Here is a 22273-nt window from a genome sequence, read left to right as displayed (position 1 = left end):
TTATTTATATGACTTTGGTCTATAGCTGTAAAAGGCCTCGGCCTTAAAACCGCTTCCCACTGTGACGTCATGCACTCAGGGCTGGCTGGCTGGCTCAGCGGGGCAACTCGAATGCCAACTTTGCGGTCGATTTTAACTCTCAAAAATACATTTTTTTATTCCCATTTATGCAGCATATAAGAGTCAAGGATGGAGATACTATCCACTCAGAAATGTATTTAAAAATAAAGGTTCTGCGTATCTCCTTTTAAGAGGAAAACACTGACTTTGTGACATGTGAATGTAATTTTCTGTTGCATTGCAGTTTCAGGTGTGAAAATACTCATGGTATTTAAGATCTCCGTACACTCTGAATACTCTGTCACATTTACAGCACTGGTAAGGCTTCTCTCCAGTGTGTATTCTTTGGTGCTCTTTAAGGCTGTGGGACTGAGTGAAGCACCGTCCGCACACAGAGCAGCGGTACGGCTTTTCCCCAGTGTGTGTCCTCTGGTGCAGCTTAAGGTGGTCGGATGTTCTGAATCCTTTGCCACAGGTAGAGCAGCAGTAAGGCTTCTGTCCAGTGTGCATCAGCTTGTGCACTGAAAGATGTGATGACTGAGTGAAAGATTTGCCGCAATGAGAGCACCTATAAGGTTTTACTCCGGTGTGAATTCTCTGGTGAGTGCGCAGATGTGTTGATTGTGAAAACTGTTTTCCACACAGGTCACAGTAGTACGGCTTTTGTCCACTATGTAGCCTTTTGTGTACTAGAAGAGCTGAAGAATGAGGAAATGCTTTGTCACATTCAGAACACTTATACAGTCTTTCCCCAGTATGTATTCTCTTGTGAATTTTAAGGGACAAAGAATGTCTGAATTGTTGACCACACTCTGGGCACTGATAGTGCTTCGCTGTGTGTGCATTCTTATGCCTCCTGAAACCTAATGAGCTTGAGAATTGCTTTCCACACTGTTTGCACCGCAGACACTCCTCACTAGTATGTACACGCTCGTGTGCTTTAACATTTGATACCTGCGTCTTGTCGGACTCAGAGTTGCCGTCAAGCTGTACTCTGGTGTGCACCATCTGGTGTACCCGTAGACCTGAGCCTTGCCTGAACGTTTTCCCACATTGTGTGCACTGGTAAGGCTTCTCCCCAGTGTGCACTCTCTGGTGAGTTCGTATGTGTGATTTGCATGTAAATATTTTTCCACATTGTGTGCAACGGTAAGCCTGCTCCCCAGTGTGCAATCTCTGGTGACTTTGCAGGCCTGATTTGTGTTTAAACATTTTTCCACACTGTGTGCAACTGTAGGCCTTCCCTTCCGTATGCACACTTTGATGCCTTCTCAAGCTTGATGAACTACTGAAAGTCTTCTTGCACTGGCTGCACTGATTTGTCCTTTGTCTCATTTGTTTGCTTGAATGATGTAATGCAAGGTTAACTTTTCTAAGGCGCTTTCTTTTGATCATTTGTTCTTGAGAGATAGACTGATCCCATTCATCAGAGGATGACATGCTGGACTTGCCTGTAATTTCATGAGAGAAAAATAACTTTTAAACCTTGAAACAGTCTTAGTGCCCAAGCAACAATTTAAAAAATCAGCAGCAAACTCTATAGACAATCTATCTATCCATCTGGCACATCACTACAGTGATGTGGCCGCTCTGACGGCTTCAGCCATAAAAGTCTCTAGGGAAGAATTACAATAGTGGTTTCCTGTTGCCTTCTACTGGATTATTATAGAGGTTTTCTCCTCTCGATCATGCCCACACACACACACTAACGCCTATGGACAATTTAGAGTAGTCAGTTAACCTAACAGTATGTCTTTGGACTGTGGGGGAAACCGGAGCACCTGGAGGAAACCCACGCAGACATGGGGAGAACATACAAACTCCACACAGAAAGGCCCTCATCGGCCATGAACCCAGAACCTTCTTGCTGTGAGGCAACAGTGCTAACCAACTGCACCGCCCTATAGACAATACATGACACAAAATAAATGATTGACATTTAAGCTTTTGGGGGGAAATCGACATTTTACTTGTGCAATGACCAAAAGCACTTGTACACAGTTAAAGTCAATAAAATATTAGCAAATAATTGCTGTATTGCATAAAGTTTATCATAATGTTACAGTTTGCACTGAACTACTCATAATGTGTAAGACAGAGTGAAAAAAGAGAAAATAATATAGTCTTCTGTTTCTCAGGTCTTCTGCTTCTGGGGGGGGACAGGAAGACAGAATTACTCACGACTTGTTTATTCTAGCTTCTCTAGCTGAAACATGTTCCAAATGTCTAGTAACATTTCACAAATTACAGTGGTGCTTGAAAGTTTGTGAACCCTTTAGAATTTTCTATATTTCTGGATAAATATGACCTAAAACAGGGGTCACCAAACTTTTTTCTCTGGGGGCCACATTGTCGTTCCTGACTGTGATGGGGGTCCGGGGTCAGGTCAGCTATATAACATAGAATTGTATGACCCAGACAAATATGACCACCAGCAGGCCTCATTGTGTAGTAGAGATTACTAGCCTGGCACAGCCATCCCCACTACTATATCCCCACACTACTATATCCACACTACTATATCCCCACACTACTATATCCACACTACTATATCCACACTACTATATCCACACTACTATATCCACACTACTATATCAACACTACTATATCAACACTTGATTCCTGGCACATATTTGTTTATCTTTACTAGTGGTTTGCAAAAGTAGTAATCGAGTCTTCACACTTTGTTTTAATTTGAAATACCACAGATATTCCATTTATTTATTTTCTAATAAAAATAACATCAAAGCTGTCAAGGTAAGAAACATCTGCCTAGTTGAGGTGATTGACACTGGAGAGGTGAGTGAAAAATTATAAATTGTAGGTAGGCCTGTTGATATTATTAATAATATTAATAATTGTGTGCAGCACTTAATAAAGGTCAAATAAATAGGCCTAGAAAATAAATACATTTAAAAAAAAACAGTGAAATTATAATAATATGAGCAATAGATCAACTAGCCAGCTCTTATGCCTATCCATTTGAGCATGTTCAGTAAACATTTTTTAGGTCAAGGTGAAAATGAAATGAGCAGTAGGCCATTTACAGGTCAAAACTAAAGCATAATACAGAATAATGGGAATCAAAATCAGTAGTATATGTAGGTGAGCTGGATTTGTACTTGTTGATTTGTACTTCTTGTCGGGACACACCTCCTCGGCCACAGCAAGCATGCATACTTTAACAAAGTCCCCATCAGTAAACGGCTTTCCATGGGTAGCTAGTAGGTGAGCTACCTTATAGCTAGCTCGGACAGTAGCCTGGTTGATCTGGGTTTGGCGAAGGAATACATTCTGTTGTGCAGCCAGTCCGCATTTCATCCTCCGAATCCTGTCTTCTCTTGTTTGCCCTCGCAAACTAGCATACTCTTTGTGGCGGGTTTCGTAGTGACGACGCAGATTATATTCTTTGAAAACCGACACACTTTCTTTACATACAAGACAAACTGCACGGTCCTTACACTGAAGGAAAAAATAATCAGTGGTCCACTGTTGTTTAAAAACTCTGCACTCTCTGTGAACTTTTCGCTGACCGCTCGCCATTTTGCTGTCCTGAACACTGACGGTTCTCTGCGCGTGCGCTGCCTGTCACTGCTTGATCGCGAGCATATGACGAAAATTCAGAAAATATGAATAGTTCATTTTATAACTAAATATCAATTTTAATTGATAAAATCAACAAAATACAAGATGCAGACATGTTATTATTTGCCAAAAAGCAATTAAAAAAAAAAATAGGCCATAACCACTTTTGGGGATTGCCTCATAGGGCCGGTTCAAGTGGTGGGGGGCAGAGGGGCTGGGGGGCCGGTCAAAGGGGGGTGGCGGGCCGGAGTCGGCCCGCGGGCCGTAGTTTGGTGACCCCTGACCTAAAACATCATCAGATTTTCACACAAGTATAATATTTTTCTCATTTCTTTAACTGGGTTCTCTTTATCTACTTTTAGGACTTGTGTGAAAATCTGATGATGTTTTAGGTCATATTTATGCAGAAATATAGAAAATTCTAAAGGGTTGACAAACTTTCAAGCACCACTGTAAATGTTTGTCATTTTTACCTCCCTATTAGGAGGGACATTTTGCCTCAAAGGGACAGCTGAATGCATTTAGGGCCACTAGGTGATAAGGTATTCTCCAGAATTCCTGATTCATCGTGGGCCACAATGCCTTGACTGGCTCAAGGAGTTCTACTCCAGCTGCCTCTTAAATTTATTAATACCCAAGCTCTGGCAGAAGGCAACCATCATCAACCAAACAAGCCAACAGACAACCCAAAGAGCTACCATGCTATCTCACTCCTGTGTGTTCCTTTTAAGCTCCTTGAAAGACTTCTCTTTGCCCGGCTGGATCCAATCGTCGACCCCCAACTACTCGAAGAGCAGGCAGGCTTCTGTTGCAGATGAACCACCATCCATCAAATCGTTAAGCTGACGGAAGACATCGAGGTCAACTTCGAAAAAGGCCACAAGGTGGGCGCAATCCTGTTGGATCTCACTGCAGCCTACGACACTTCCTGGTACCAGGGTCTCACCCTGAAGCTTCTGTGGACCATCCCTGATTGACACTTAGTGCGGTTCATCACCACCATCCTCTCCAATCACAACTTTGTTTTAAAGACCAGCAACAGACACTCTAGCTGGCCGCGTCATCTCAAAAATAGTGTCCCTCAAGACTCGGTATTAGCTCCCATGCTATTCAACATACACATTAGTGATCTCCCACGCACGATTTTGCAAAAGTATGGATACGCAGATGACCTTGCACTTCTATACTCTGACAGAAGCTGGTCAAAGGTAGAGGATGTCCTTACAGCTGACATGGCGCTACTTGCAGCCTACCTCAAAACATGGAGACTTAAGCTCAGCATGGTGAAAACCACCTCCACAGCCTTCCACCTTAACACCAAGGACGCAAACCGATAGCTTACAGTCAACTGCAATGGCCCCCCCACACACCATACAACCTAAATCCAATAAACCTCGGGGTGAAGCTCAACAGGCAGCTTACCTCCAAGCAACAACTTGAAGCCTTGTGCGCAAGTGTGTCATCAAGGAACAGCCTCTTGCGTCGCTTGGCTGGCTCATTATGGTAAACGTCTACTTCCACTCTTCGTAATGGCATTCTGGCCGTAGTCTACAGTGCTGCAGAATATGCTGCACCAGCATGGTTCCAGAGTGTGTACACACAAAAGTTGGACATCACCCTCAATGATACAATGAGAACCATCACTGGCTACCTGTGCCCCACCTCAACCGAATTCCTGCCCATGCTCTCCAACACTGCATCAACAGCCTCCCATAGGGAACAACACACATACAAGATGGTGAGTAAGGCTATGCAGGGTGACAAACATCCTCTACACAAGCTCACCCAGGATGCCCAACATCTCGGCCGCCAACGCTTGCGGTCCCATCGCCCCTTCTCCCACCATGCAGTGTCTTTGAGTAGCTCCAACTTCAGCACTCTTGACCAATAGAAGTCTGACTGGCAGTAGACCCCTCGACCCATCCAACTCAACATCACCTCGGATGTAAAACCACCACCAGGAGCAGATCTGCCCCACAGAGAATGGGTCACACTTAACAGTCTGCGCATGGGGGTTGGCCAGTTCGATACGAACATGCACCACTGGGGGCTGCATCCATCCACAGCATATACATGTGGCAACCTGGAGCTGGACACACTGACCAGACAAACCCCAATCAGGCGATTCAGCTGTAGCAGCTGCACAACGTTGTGCAATATCATACGAAAGAAGAAGAAGCTGAATGAGGTGACAATTTAAGGCCACTAGGTGGTATTGGATGAGAGGTTTGTATGGTTCTTGTTGGGCAGGTGCTGTCTAGGACATCACCAGTTGCTTCAAGTCACAGAGAGCAGGAGAATGGAGAGAGATCCTTCTTTGGAATGTCTAAGATTAGGTTTAGCGTCACTGTGTGAGCTCTCATTAGCTGGGGTTCTTGTAGAGACAGTTGGCATGGACCACTTTAGGCCATTAGACCCAGGATAATGACTAGAATATACAACCCCGATTCCAAAAAAGTTGGGACAAAGTACAAATTGTAAATAAAAACAGAATGCAATAATTTACAAATCTCAAAAACTGATATTGTATTCACAATAGAACATAGACAACATATCAAATGTCGAAAGTGAGACATTTTGAAATGTCATGCCAAATATTGGCTCATTTGAAATTTCATGACAGCAACACATCTCAAAAAAGTTGGGACAGGGGCAATAAGAGGCTGGAAAAGTTCAAGGTACAAAAAAAGGAACAGCTAGAGGACCAAATTGCAACTCATTAGGTCAATTGGCAATAGGTCATTAACATGACTGGGTATAAAAAGAGCATCTTGGAGTGGCAGCAGCTCTCAGAAGTAAAGATGGGAAGAGGATCACCAATCCCCCTAATTCTGCGCTGACAAATAGTGGAGCAATATCAGAAAGGAGTTTGACAGTGTAAAATTGCAAAGAGTTTGAACATATCATCATCTACAGTGCATAATACCATCAAAAGATTCAGAGAATCTGGAAGAATCTCTGTGCGTAAGGGTCAAGGCCGGAAAATCATACTGGGTGCCCGTGATCTTCGGGCCCTTAGACGGCATTGCATCACATACAGGCATGCTTCTGTATTGGAAATCACAAAATGGGCTCAGGAATATTTCCAGAGAACATTATCTGTGAACACAATTCACCGTGCCATCTGCCATTGCCAGCTAAAACTCTATAGTTCAAAGAAGAAGCCATATCTAAACATGATCCAGAAGCGCAGACATCTTCTCTGGGCCAAGGCTCATTTAAAATGGACTGTGGCAAAGTGGAAAACTGTTCTGTGGTCAGACGAATCAAAATTTGATTTTCTTTATGGAAATCAGGGACGCCGTGTCATTCGGACTAAAGAGGAGAAGGACGACCCAAGTTGTTATCAGCGCTCAGTCCAGAAGCCTGCACTGATAGTATGGGGTTGCATGACAATGCCAAGGGTCCGGGTACTGAACTGGCCAGCCTGCAGTCCAGATCTTTCACCCACAGAAAACATTTGGTGCATCATAAAACAGAAGATACGACAAAAAAGACCTAAGACAGTTGAGCAACTAGAATCCCACATTAGACAAGAATGGGTTAACATTCCTATCCCTAAACTTGAGCAACTTGTCTCCTCAGTCCCCAGACGTTTACAGACTGTTGTAAAGAGAAAAGAGGATGTCTCACAGTGGTAAACATGGCCTTGTCCCAACTTTTTTGAGATGTGTTGTTGTCATGAAATTTAAAATCACCTAATTTTTCTCTTTAAATGATACATTTTCTCAGTTTAAACATTTGATATGTCATCTATGTTCTATTCTGAATAAAATATGGAATTTTGAAACTTCCACATCATTGCATTCCATTTTTATTTACAATTTGTACTTTATCCCAACTTTTTTGGAATTGGGGTTGTACAATGCTACCGCTAAATTACTAACCAGGCAAGGGTCGTTCAAGATGACAGAATAAGGTGAAAATGAGATAAGGCAAACAGATGGACTACAGAGGTGAAGCACTACAAATGTACCAGTTCAAGCTCCTAAAACCACAGAGGGAGGCCAGGGTGTCACATTCACAAATGACCCAAAATACCACATCAACCTTCACTTACAATGTTTGCAATTTTGTTTGCTACTCTGTAAAAGCATCCCTGTATTTGAGAAAGGTGTTATATAAATTACATTTTATTATTACTACTACAACAATGCACCCCACATACTTTATGAAATGTATCACAATTTTTAATCATTTGCATTCAGAGCCATAACACAACCATTATATACTCACTGGAGGAAATAAAATCACTGCGGCTGTATTCGTGATCATTTGCCCCATCTTCAGGTTCACCCTCAGCTGTTGCTTTTCTGTTTTGTATTTTTCTACAATCCACCAGTCTCACAGAACATGTCCTTAACTGAGCCTGCACTGTATGTTTGTTTCCATGAAAAACGGATTTACCTGGAACTTGGACACACAAATAAGACGTCTTCAAAAGAAGAAGGGGATGCTAATGTAAAATTGATAGATTGCACTGTCATTACATTAGGGTGTAATATCATAAAGATCAATTTTCTAATCATAATTACCTCCAGTATGAAAATTTCCTTTTGATATTTTCCTTGCATTCAGGCCCTGTATTTTCCTGAAGTCCACCAGTTTCACTTTACACATCTGTAACAGAGTTTGGTCTCTGTGCTGAGCTTTGCCATTATAGCACAAAGCCTCCGAGATAAGACTGGGGATATCCTCCATGTTCTGCAGCTGTTGCATTCCTGGAATCCTCTTGGCAGAAACAGGGCACATCCTTAAGCTGTTGCTCTGAGACAAACACTAAAAAAGCACTTCAAATACAAACCTGGAATTTTTAAAGGAAACATTTGTATGTTTAGATCCCTCTGACACATGTAAGGGATAACACCAGTGTAATGAAAATACAATCTTCCCTTTCCTGCCAGCCGACACCACCACTCCAGTTAAAATTATGTTCTTTATGGATTATCTTTTTAGGGAAAAGGTGCAGACATTAGCAAATGGGGTGATTTTGGGGGGTCAGAAAACACCTGAAACCCAAGGGAAAAAACCTAACAATATACATTTGATGAAGATTTGCTCTGCTCTCATTCAGCAGATTAGTGGAGAGAGTGAGTTTGGGCTTGGGCAGGGGAGTTGGGTTCAACTGGTCAGAGCTGTAGATTTTCAGCATGTCCAATGCATGCAATAGTAGTCTGTGTTGAGCTGGGTGAACTTTGTAGATTTATTAGCTGTCCTGTGCAGCTTGTAACTATGATCAGAGCCAAAGATTTTCAGGGACAAATTCTGTGGCCAATGTCAAATCCTTATTCTTCTAGGATTATACATGGTGTTGAAATAAAACCTCTGATGAAAATGATTGAATCACCCCACTGACAGGATTTTTACTTTGTAGCAAATAAATCAAATCAGAGATATGACAAAATATTTTTTTCTTTCATAGTTAAACATTCTGGCTTTGTAAAACATGCCTGAAACAAATTAAATTATTTTATTGGAACATTTTTTTCCAGATCAAGTAGAGGAACAAATTATGGAATCACTCAACGTTGAGAAGAAAAAAAATTATGGAATCACCTTGTAACTTGCATTTCTAAAACAAACACTGGCACAAGGTGAAAAATACTAATTAGTGTACAGTTAAGAGAGTGCTTACAGACCTTAACAAGCTTGGTTAATTGAAACATGGCCCTAGTTAGAGTAGAGAGCTGCCGATTGAAACAAAGGAAAGGATGATGAAAACTGATTCAAGAAGGAAATCCAACATAGACTTTGGTGGAAAATGTTGGTACAATGAAATTTTGGACTTTTTTTCATGCCATTGACAGAAAATAGGTCTGGTGGTGATGATGAAGTCATTTTACAGAATAATAATGTATCTTTCGTTCACAGCAAAGAGTCTTTATGCCTTTCCTGAAGAAAAGCTTTATCAACACTATGACAATGGCCAGCAAACAGTCTGGATCTCAATCTGAAAATGGAAATTAAAAAACAAAATTGGTCTATGACAAGGCTCCATCCTGCAAAGCTGGATAAGAAAGTTGGAACCAGCTTGATGGAGAATATCCATCCATCCATCCATCCATCCATCATCTGTAGCTGCTTATCCTGTTCTACAGGGTCGCAGGCAAGCTGGAGCTTATCCCAGCTGACTATGGGCGAGAGGAGGGGTACACCCTGGACAAGTTGCCAGGTCATCGCAGGGCTGACACAGAAACAAACAACCATTCACACTCACATTCACACCTACGGTCAATTTAGAGCTGATGGAGAATATCGTTTTTCATGATTAAAGTCCATGCTTAAAGACTTCAGGCTATCATAAAAGCCAGAGAAGGTGCAGCAAAGTACGAATTGTGATTTATTTTTTATTTTGTTGATGATTCTGTATTTTTTCCTTCAACATGAATTAAAATTAAATGTTTGAGGTGTGCTTCACCAAGCCAGATATTAAACAAAATTGGTTTGTGTCACATGCTATTTGTTCATGGGGTGATAAAATTCATGCTCAGTGTATTCTTCTCTTTTATTTGAATGTTTATTCACCCATATATTGGTTATCTCCTTCTGGCTCAAAGGACAACGGACTGTGCCAGAGATCTCAAATCGCTGCATTAGAGCAGTGTCTACTGTGACTGTAAAGTCCAATTCTTGAGTGGCAATCTTTGCCACAGTTGCTACATATGTACGATGTTGGTAGTGAGGGTGTGGAGGATGCTCTTGCTCTTTGTTGTTCCCTTCTGATGTGCTCCAGCTCTCTTAGCACCTCTCTGGATGATACGACACCAGTTGCTGCGATTAAGTGCAGCTGTGTCCCATGAGTTGAGGTTGATTTCGGCGGACTTCATGTCCCTCTTACACATGTCCTTATAACGCAGCATTGGACAGCCAACTGGTCTTGAGCCTGACACAAGTTCACCGTAGAGGACATTCTTTGAGAGGCATCATTCCTCCATGTGACAGACATCTTTGGGACAGCAACATGAACATGGTTGGAGTGTACGCCTGCTTGAGGACATCCTTGTTAGGTACTCTGTCCTGCCAGAATATACCCAAGATGCATCGCAATTGAGGCGACATTCCTGTCACGCATAAGCTATCCAGGTTTTGCTGCCATAGAGTAGGGTGCTCAACAAACAGGCATTGTACACCAAGATCTTGGTGTTAGTGGTCAGCTTGTTGTTTTCCCACACTCTTTTGAACAGTCTTGACATGGCAGATGCTGCTTTGCCAATACGCTTGCTGATCTTGGCCTCAAGGGACAGGTCGCTAGCGGCTGTATCACCAAGGTAACTGAAGTTCTTGACCACCTCCAAAGTGGTCCCCCTGTGGAGATGTTGGGCACTTCGCTAACATCCTGACCTATCATGTTTGTTTTCTTCAGGCTGATTTTAAGACCAAATTCTTTGCAGGCATGAGCTAGACGGTTGATGAGCCTCTGAAGTCCTTCCTGTGTGTGGGAGGCCAGGGCAACATCAGCAGCAGCAGCAAAGAGCAATTCTTGGAGCATGATCTGGCAGACTTTGGTCTTGGCTCGGAGGCGGGAGAGATTGAACAGCTTGCCCTTTGAATGTATGTGGGGGAACACCCTATCTATTTTTCACACAAAATACATCCCGGACCTGAGTGACATATTTTCCAATATCTTCACTCATGAGAATATTGATGATGTCACTTCCAATGTTTTCCCACTGATGAGACACACGTTGTCAAAATGGCGAACCGAATCAAAATTAAAATTATTTTGATTAACTTGCATTTTTTTGTGGATGTGTCTAGATAATAAAAAGAATATTACGTGGTAGTGCGAAGATATGAAGTTTATCTTCTCATGTTGTAAAATATTTCACTTGTTCGCTTCACTCACTTGTGAAATGTGTTCGCCACTTGAAGATGAACTTCATATCTTTGCATCACTGTGTAATATCCCCCCTCTCTCTCATATATCATTTGAAGAAGAACAACAACAACTTTATTCATCACATATACGCTTGTGAAATTCCTCTCTGTATTTAACCCATCTGAAGCAGTGAACACACATGCGTGCGTGCGCACACACGTGAGCAATGAGTACACACACATACATATCCAGAGAAGTGGGCAGCCATGCTAACAGCGCCCAGGGAGCAGTTGAGGGTTAGGTGCCTCACTCAAGGGCACCTCAGCCTAAGGCTGCCCCAGGTTAACCTAATCACATGTCTTTGGACTGTGGGGGAAACCGGAGCACCCAGAGGAAACCCATGCAGACACGGGGAGAACATGCAAACTCCACACAGAAAGGCTCTCGTTAGCCACTGGGCTCGAACCCAGAACCTTCTTGCTGTGAGGCGACAGTGCTAACCACTACACCACCGTGCCACCACACGAGAGTATAATCAACAATCAGTAAATTGTTGTTTGAGTAGAGTTATAATCGGTATATATGTTGTGCTTATGATTGTTTAACACATATTTTTTAACACATTTAAGTCCAAATGGTGAAACTGTGTACTTAGGTTGAACTTTGTACAAGAAACAATGATTTTTATATTTTTTTGACAGCAGGCTGAATTACAGCCTCAGACTTCATATTCTTTGACATTGTTTTATGATGAAGAAGGAGACTTCTTTCCCTTGAAATTTCACTTTGTCTTTTCTCATGTATTAATACATTTTTAATCTTTAACATACTTGAGATAAGAGCCAGAAGACAGGTGACCTCATCTATGGAAACTTGTTTTCTCAGCATGTCATCCTTTCTCCAGGGTATAAATAATCTCTGTAAGTGACCTGGGGGCAGCACGATGGTGCAGTGGTTAGCACTTGTTGCCTCACAGCAAGAAGGTTCCAGGTTTGAGCCTCACGGCCGATGGGAACCTTTCTGTGTGGAGTTTGCATGTTCTCTCCATGTCTGCGTGGGTTTCTGCCGGGTGCCCAGGTTTCCCCCACAATCCAAAGATAAACACTCAGTGCGTTTACATGCACATAGAAAGAATCGAATTTCTGCCGTTGCTCGACTGAAATCGAAGTTCAAAATGCCATGTATTCACCTCAATTTGGCTGAAATTGAACCGAACTTGATTTCTCGGAATCGAGCTACACAACCTAGATTATGCGATTTCTGCCGAGCTACTTAGTGCATGTATACCCTATTGAGCTACGTATTCGAGCTACTTACTTCAGCACTGCCCCTTCCGGAAGTGACGAGTGACGAGACCACAAGCGGGAAACACAATAGCCTCGGTCGGCATGACAACGGCATGAATCTTTTCTTTTTATGGCATTGTTTGCACTGTTAAAATTTAGCTCACTTACTGTATCACCAAATACATCTGTACAGCTGTTGCATAGCTGTGAGTTGTGTACATAAACAAGTCACTGTATTTGTGTGTGTGTGTGTGTGTGTGTATAGATGTCCAACATCTGAAGAATGTCAATAAAAACAAAACAATTGAACTTTTTGTGTGTTTATTAAGACATAAGTTAAATTGTAAGCAAAAAATGGACTTTAGAAAAATATTTTTTGTAAGCAAAAAAAAAAAATTTTTTGTAAGCAAAAAATGGACTTTAGAAAAATATACAATTGTGCAAAATAAGTTGTCTTACAAAACAGTGGTCTGCGCAGGACAGTTTGTAGCCATACAGTCTGTTAGAGCAAGCCTAACAGCTTGAGCACGGAACTTGTGAACACGGAACTGCCAGTGTTGCCAGATTGGGCGGTTTTAAGTGCATTTTGGCGGATTTGAACATGTTTTGGGCTGGAAAACGTCAGCAGTATCTGGCAACACTGCTGATAACTTTGTTTATACTCTTGAATAGCTCTTCTTCATGACGACAACCGGAAGTGTACCAACACGATGGGGCGTGTAGCGCCACCTGTGGCTCGGGTGCACAATGTACCTCACACAATAGCTCGATTTCATCGTGTGCATGTAGGATTGGATTTCTCTGGCACCCTGCTGGGACCTTCAGCTCGATTACCGACAGCAGCTCGATTTGGATGTGCATGTAAACGTAGTCACTGGCACATGTAGTTAGGCTAACTGGCTACTCTAAATTGCCCATTGATCAAGCTTGGAGAGGGATGGGCTCCACCAAGTTTAAAATGCCCTAGACACACCAATGATGGACTATTAAAATGTCATCAGTGGTGCCCTTACTAGCCTTGCTGGCTATAGGGAGAAGGAGAAGAAGAAGTGACCTAAGGTAGTGGCTCTTTTAACCTGGTCAAGCAACTGCTCGGTTCTTAAGAATCTTTTAATACACAAAGATATTTTTCTTGAGCTTGGACTCTCCAAATTTCTTAAAGGTGACATTTCCATAACTGCTACAAAGTTTTAAAAATCATAATAAAAAGCTGGGCGAACATCCTCTAAGTGTGGTGATTCTGCCATTTTTGCCAGGGATAAACAATATAAGAAGTGTGCTCTGAGAGCACAATATCCCCCACTGGCAACTATGCCATAACTGGTAAAATGCGACTGAATTGAACGAAATTGCAATATGCGTATTACAACTCCTCTCTGGGGGGGAAGAGGGGTAACAGGAGAACAGAGGACGGGAGGGAGCAGTAGCCTACCCTGACAGAAAAGCAATACTGGACAATGTGCAATATAAATGTGCAATACCTTTCCTGCTGGACTTTTTTCATATCTTTTTAATACATTTGTATATGTAAATACTTAATTTATTTATCTAGAAGTTTTCTAAAGACTTAATTTATCTAGAAGTTCTCTCTTTTTTCTATTCTATTCTCTGTTTATCCTATTATGATGCTACTGGAATTTTAATTTCCCTGAGGGAACCCTCCCAAAGGGATCAATAAAGTTCTATCTAATCTAATTTATTACCGACATATAACAAGGAATCCTGCCAAGTTTCGTGAAATTCCTCCAGAAACTGTGAGAGGAGTTGATTTCAGAAGTTGAGTACCCTTCCCAGGACGGACGGACATCACCACAACATAATCCCCCTTCGGGCCTTTCGGCTAGCGAGGGATAAAAATTGTGAGAGAAGTTGATTTCAGAAAGCAAACACACCTTGATGAAATTGCCAAAGTACAAGTTTGTTAATCATCAAGGGAATAACTCTGGTAAAATTTGCCCAAATTAAACAAAATTTCAATATGTGTATAACTGTCATAGTGTATAACAAAGCCTTTTGCTAAGTCTGGTAAAATTCCTCCACAAATTGTGAGCGGAGTTGATTTCAGAAGAACATACACCCTCATGAAACTGTCAAAGTACAAGTTATTTAATCAAGAGTCAAAACTCTGGTAAAATTTTCACAATCGAAATGAAATCACAATATGCGTATTACCGTCATATAACAAGGCCTTTTCCCAAGCGTTGAGAAATTCATCCAAAAATTGTGAGAGGAGTTGATTTCAGAAGGAAAACACACACTCATGAAATTGTCAAGTTATAATTTTGTTAATCAAGGGCTGTAACTCTGGTAAAATGTAACCGAATTGAACGAAATTACAATATGCGTACTACCGACATATAACAAGGCCTTTTGCCCAGCTTCGAGAAATTCGTCCAAAAATTGTGAGAGGAGTCGATGTCAGAAGGCGAGCACACCTTCATGAAATTGTGAAAGTACAAGGTTGTAAATCAAGGGCTGCAACTCTGGTAAAATGTGACCGAATTGAACAAAATTACGATATGTGTACTACCGATATATAACAATGTCTTTTGCCAAGTTTTGTGAAATTCCTCCAGAAACTGTGAGAGGAGTTGATCTCAGAAGTTGAGTACCCTTGGGGACGGACGGATGGACATCGCCACAACATAATAACCCCTTTGGGCCTTTCGGCTAACGAGGGATAAAAATTGTGAGCGAAGTTGATTTCAGAAAGCAAGCACACCTTGATGAAATTGCCACAGTACAAGTTTGTTAATAATCAAGGGCATAACTCTGGTAAAATTTTCCCAAATTAAACAAAATTTCAGTCTGTGTATAACTGTCATATAACAAAGCCTTTTGCCAAGTTTGGTGAAATTCCTCCACAAATTGTGAGCGGAATTGATTTCAGAAGAACGTACACCCTCAGTAAACTGTCAAAGTACAAGTTATTTAATCAAGGGTCAAAACTCTGATAAAATTTTCACAAACAAAATGAAATCACACTATGCGTATTACCGTCATATAACAAGGCCTTTTGCCAAGCTTCAAGAAATTCATCCAAAAACTGTGAGAGGAGTTGATTTCAGAAGAAAAACACACTCATGAAATTGTCAAGTTATAATTTTGTTAATCAAGGGCTGCAACTCTGGTAAAATGTGACCAAATTGAACAAAATTATGATATGCGTACTACCGACATATAACAAGGCCTTTTGCCAAGCTTCGAGAAATTCGTCCAAAAATTGTGAGAGGAGTCGATGTCAAAAGGCGAGCACACCTTCATGAAATTGTGAAAGTACAAGGTTGTTAATCAAGGGCTGCAACTCTGGTACAATGTGACCGAACTGAACAAAATTACAATATGCGTACTACCGACATATAACAAGGCCTTTTGCCAAGCTTTGAGAAATTCGTCCAAAAATTATGAGAGGAGTCGATGTCAGAAGGCGAGCACACCTGTCTCTACACTGTCCTATCCAATAAAAGTGAAAAAAGCCCAAAAAAAATCTTTAAAAAAAAAAAGGCAAGCACACCTTCATGAAATTGTGAAAGTACAAGGTTGTTAATCAAGGGCTGCAACTCTGGTAAAATGTGACCGAATTGAACGAAATTACAATATGCGTATTACCGACATATAACAAGGTGTTTTGCCAAGCTTCGAGAAATTCATCCAAAAATTGTGAGAGGAGTCGATGTCATGAAATTGTGAAAGTACAAGGTTGTAAATCAAGGGCTGTAACTCTGGTAAAATATGACTGAACTGAACAAAATTATGAGATGTGCATTACCGATGTATAACAAGGTGTTTTGCCAAGCTTCAAGAAATTCGTCCAAAAATTGTGAGAGGAGTTGATTTCAGAAGGCGAGCACACCTTCATGAAATTGTGAAAGTACAAGGTTGTTAATCAAGGGCTGCAACTCTGGTACAATGTGACCGAACTGAACAAAATTACAATATGCATACTACCGACATATAACAAGGCCTTTTGCCAAGCTTTGAGAAATTCGTCCAAAAATTATGAGAGGAGTCGATGTCAGAAGGCGAGCACACCTGTCTCTACACTGTCCTATCCAATATAGGCTCAGGTGGATAAGGCGCCATACCCAGCGCTCGAAACTAACGGTGTCCCGATGTCCCGGGGACCATAAAAAATGTCATCGGGACACAAAATTATCATATCTGGGACAATCCCGGGACAATGGAAAAAAATAGATCTAGAAAAAAAGTTCTACATTAATATTATTTACAAAGCCGTAACACATACGTAGACATTCACCTAATTTGTCAATTTTAATTTTAAAACGTTAACAGCGAAAAATACATAGTAGCTACACTTTCGATGCACCTGCATCCGTAGGCTACAGAGCAGCGCATTCTGTTCTAGAATCTTCGGCCGGTGTCCGCATTATATGGACTCGGAATGGAATTGCTAGCGCACACGCTGCGCCGACTCTTGCCAGAACAAAAATGCTGAAGTGGTTGAAGCGGACCGACCGCGGGGAAGAAACTGAAAGCCCAGACATAACGTCTCCGGGACCTTCAGGATCCAAAGTGTCATCGCCTGGTCTGCAGGCAACGCGAGCAACTGAATGAACACGTTATAAAATACAACAGGAATGATGTGGATGATATTGACGGAAGATACCGTTCAACAGAATAAGTGAGTTTTCTTGGTGTCTTTCTAGTTCAGAAAGTTTAGTCAGTCAGCAGCACAACTAGGCTCGGACCCTGGCACTATGCTGATGTTGCTAACATTTGCACCCGGCAGCGAAAGTTCATAAAATGGATAACGGAAAGTTCATAAAATGGATAACGGAAAGTTCATAAAATGGATAACGGAAAGTTCATAAAATGGATAACGGAAAGTTCATAAAATGGATAACGGAAAGTTCATAAAATGGATAACGGAAAGTTCATAAAATGGATAACGGTAATGGATAACGGAAAGTTCATAAAAATGGATAACGGTAATGGATAACGGTAATGGATAACGGAAAGTTCATAAAAATGGATAACGGAAAGTTCATAAAATGGATAACGGAAAGTTCATAAAATGGATAACGGAAAGTTCATAAAAATGGATAACGGTAATGGATAACGGAAAGTTCATAAAAATGGATAACGGTAATGGTGAAAATGATAAGTTGGCCTTATAAGTGCCAACAAATGTTCAAGGTACAAGTAGATGAAATGAACATAAAAGGGGTCTTATTTTCAACTAAAGTGTACTGCAGATGTAGGGAGTTGAAACATTTTCTGAATGAGCTAGTTGGCCCCTTTAAATAAACGGGTATCTATTCATACAGTGAGATCGCCAAAGTTTAATAAACTGAAAATGCAATAACTGTAATTTTGAAGTAGATGATGTATAGGACATGTGTCGCTTGTGTCTTGTGACCAGGGCTGGACTGGGCCCTGTTTTCAGTCCGGGAGTTTAATTCACATTCAGGCCACTTTGAAATGGAGGAGGAATTTGAGTACATTAAAAAAGATAAAACAAATAACTGTTCTTTCACAATGCTTTTTATTTGGTTTAAATTCAGGTAGTGACAATGTATGTTGTTCGTCGTTCTCTGCATTACTTTAGGGTTAATAAAACTTCCATTACGCGGTAGTTTAATGACCACAAACGTAATGCAGAGACCGACGAACGATTTCATCTAGTATGAGACGGGGCTCCACTTAAAATTGGATGGTGTGTGGCCACGTGTCTAATCCGCATATACATTTATCTGTGTCACCAACATGTCCCAAAGTTCCTTAGTGAAAATATTTGAAAACGCATCCAAAGGACATGCATCTTCAGAAATCGGCATCTTCGGCCCGGGTGTGGGAATGAACTTTTACGTCGGGGGCGAAATCCAGCTGACTGCCACTCCAAATAGCAAAGCAGCGAGTATGGCTGATTGTTTCGCGTTATTTAAGATGAATTACACAACACATTTTTAGTCACATAGTCTTAAAATAATGAAAGCACCCATCTCGCGTGCATTTGAACCAATGCTTGTGCATTACATGCCGCATACGCCTCGAAAATAATGGCAAATCAACAATGCTGGGTACTCAGCAACCGCAGATAAAGCGTGAGGACGCATTAGGCAACTCAAAAATGGTTAAATGAAATGTAGGCTAAAGCAAGTGTTCGATTCTGCTTAGAATATTGGCATACGCATACACCTCTTCTAAGTTATATATTTAACAACAATTATTTAACATCAAATATGACTTCTAGGCCTATGTGTTCATAACCACAATGTGCGCACGCCTGTGGAAATGCACGGTGTGACAGTGAGATGAAATAGGCTGGATGAGGAAATAACGCGCAACAGCGCATTTGGGACCTGTTCATCTAAAATTGTTAATAACTGGGATGTAAAGCAATGTCTGGTTCTTCTTAGAATTAAGACATACACCACATCTATACCGTGTAAATTGCGAGATTTCACATGACAGCAAAAAGCTGAATTGACATCGCAAACTATCGACACATTATAGGCCTAGCATAGACTGATAAAATCGACAAACAGGGTTATCATACTCCATATCTTTCGTAACCTACCAGCTGGTCTTGAGAACATATCTGTCAATTTGGCACATTTTGCTGCCACCTCCTTCCTTTTTTTAAGCTTCGCCCTTTCGGTTCCACCTGGCCTCTTTCTGCCCTCCATCACTGACGCGCACTGTTTCGCGCCAATGTTGTTTAAGTTCCCCGCAATACAGAGGAGGAGTCTTGGACCAAACCAACTGCAATAGAGGGGAGGGGAGAATTTCCTTATTTGGTAGTGCCTATTTAATCTGCTGCGATGCTGTCGGCGTCTGGGCTGCCATGTGAAAATGCAGAGTGCAGTTGAATTGATGATTAATGCAAGAATAAGATCAGTGACCAAAATTTGTGAAAATTATTTTCCCCATGCTCCAAGCAGGCCACCATTGATGGTTTGGGCCAGGGATGGTCCCGGCTAAATATAGGGCCACCCCGGCATTGCTTGTGACTTATTGTAAAAATGATATAAAGGGTTCAAAATCACATAGTTACAAATATAATAGTAACTTCATATGATAATATTAACCACTGGTTATTTCAGAGAGGAAAAAAATGGGGACACTATTGCTTCCATTCGGGACAATACAACACAGAATTCGGGACCACTGGGGGACACAAAGAAAAAAAGTTAATTTCGAGCCCTGGCCATACCATAAATCCGGGGACCCGGGTTCGATTCCGGCCCGAGGTCATTTCCCGATCCCTCCCCGTCTCTCTCCTGCTCATTTCCTGTCTCTACACTGTCCTATCCAATAAAGGTGAAAAAAGCCCAAAAAAATATCTTTAAAAAAAAAAAAGGCAAGCACACCTTCATGAAATTGTGAAAGTACAAGGTTGTTAATCAAGGGCTGCAACTCTGGTAAAATGTGACCGAATTGAACGAAATTACAATATGTGCATTACCGACGTATAACAAGGTGTTTTGCCAAGCTTCAAGAAATTCGTCCAAAAATTGTGAGAGGAGTCGATGTCAAAAGGCGAGCACACCTTCATGAAATTGTGAAAGTACAAGGTTGTTAATCAAGGGCTGCAACTCTGGTAAAATGTGACCGAATTGAACGAAATTACAATATGCGTATTACCAACGTATAACAAGGTGTTTTGCCAAGCTTCGAGAAATTCATCCAAAAATTGTGAGAGGAGTCGATGTCATGAAATTGTGAAAGTACAAGGTTGTAAATCAAGGGCTGTAACTCTGGTAAAATATGACTGAACTGAACAAAATTATGAGATGTGCATTACCGACGTATAACAAGGTGTTTTGCCAAGCTTCAAGAAATTCGTCCAAAAATTGTGAGAGGAGTTGATTTCAGAAGGCGAGCACACCTTCATGAAATTGTGAAAGTACAAGGTTGTTAATCAAGGGCTGCAACTCTGGTACAATGTGACCGAACTGAACAAAATTACAATATGCGTACTACCGACATATAACAAGGCCTTTTGCCAAGCTTTGAGAAATTCGTCCAAAAATTATGAGAGGAGTCGATGTCAGAAGGCGAGCACACCTGTCTCTACACTGTCCTATCCAATATAGGCTCAGGTGGATAAGGCGCCATACCATAAATCCGGGGACCCGGGTTCGATTCCGGCCCGAGGTCATTTCCCGATCCCTCCCCGTCTCTCTCCCGCTCATTTCCTGTCTCTACACTGTCCTATCCAATAAAGGTGAAAAAAGCCCAAAAAAATATCTTAAAAAAAAAAAGGCAAGCACACCTTCATGAAATTGTGAAAGTACAAGGTTGTAAATCAAGCGCTGTAACTCTGGTAAAATATGACCGAACTGAACAAAATTATGATATGTGCATTACTGACGTATAACAAGGTGTTTTGCCAAGCTTCGAGAAATTCGTCCAAAAATTATGAGAGGAGTTGATGTCAGAAGGCGAGCACACCTGTCTCTACACTGTCCTATCCAATATAGGCTCAGGTGGATAAGGCGCCATACCATAAATCCGGGGACCCGGGTTCGATTCCGGCCCGAGGTCATTTCCCGATCCCTCCCCGTCTCTCTCCCGCTCATTTCCTGTCTCTACACTGTCCTATCCAATAAAGGTGAAAAAAGCCCAAAAAAATATCTTTAAAAAAAAAAAGGCGAGCACACCTTTATGAAATTGTGAAAGTACAAGGTTGTAAATCAAGGGCTGTAACTCTGGTAAAATGTGACTGAGTTTAATGAAATTGCAATGTGTGTATTACTGACATATAACAAGCAATCCTGCCAAGTTTTGTGAAATTCCTCCAAAAACTGTGAGAGGAGTTGATTTCAGAAGGTGAGTACCCTTCCCAGGACGGACAGATGGACACCACCACGACACACTGCCCCTTTGGGCCTTTCAGCCAGCGGGGGCTAAAAAAACGACAGTTGAAGGGTTTAAAAGAAGCGACATTTCAACAAATTTAACTCGACCAGGATGCCACCACTATTCTCGTCCTTCACTCTGTTTCAATTCACACACTTCCGTTAGTACACTGCACACATGATATACAGTACTTACATGACTCGGGTGTGAATTTCGACAGAGCAGTGCTGGATCAAATCGAACACGAAAAGTTGGGCACTTACCGGAAATGACGACTGGAACAGTTGCCCGCTATTATCGCATAACCCGCGAGAAAATATCTGCCGGCTGTTAATTAGTTAGTTAGTTTCTTTGTTTGTTTGTTTTCCGCTACCGTTTTAAAAATGAACGTGTCTCATTTTCCTGGTTTGTGGACACAGATATTTCCTGCGACATGAAAACTACGTCCAACTGGCTGGAAATGGGCGGGTGGTCTCTCTCCTCCAATGAGCTCTACGGAAAGTATCTGGATCGCTCATTGGCCAATCAGAGTGAAGCGATCTGGCCGCCATGTTACCACTCACATCGGATCAGTCCGGTCTTTTTTTTTTTTTAATATATATATACAAGAACACAACAATACAATCTCTCGTAGAGGAAAAAAACATAGCCATATTTCACAGATAGTTTTTTTTATAGTACAATAGTACAAACTACA

The 22273-nt window shown here is 41.4% G+C and overlaps 1 protein-coding gene across 3 annotated transcripts in view; it reads right to left on the bottom strand.

Annotated features, from left to right (window-relative positions):
- LOC132884882 (zinc finger protein 883-like) overlaps positions 1-22039 on the bottom strand; it is a 40533-nt gene extending 18494 nt beyond the window's left edge. The window contains exons 1-3 of one of the 3 annotated variants that reach the window (XM_060918912.1): positions 21840-22039; positions 8181-8424; positions 7882-8058 (exon numbers count right to left, since the gene is read on the bottom strand). In XM_060918912.1, coding sequence (XP_060774895.1) covers positions 7882-8058; positions 8181-8397 — 394 coding nt within the window. In that variant the 5' untranslated portion in view covers positions 8398-8424; positions 21840-22039. The other 2 variants (XM_060918914.1, XM_060918913.1) reach the window with 2 other exon arrangements.
- Positions 22040-22273: the final 234 nt, after the last annotated feature.

This window comes from Neoarius graeffei, chromosome 4 (genome assembly GCF_027579695.1).
Source record: "Neoarius graeffei isolate fNeoGra1 chromosome 4, fNeoGra1.pri, whole genome shotgun sequence".
Lineage (NCBI taxonomy): Eukaryota > Metazoa > Chordata > Actinopteri > Siluriformes > Ariidae > Neoarius > Neoarius graeffei.
Note: the sequence above shows the minus strand (reverse complement) of the source record. Positions and strands in the feature narration are given on the sequence as shown.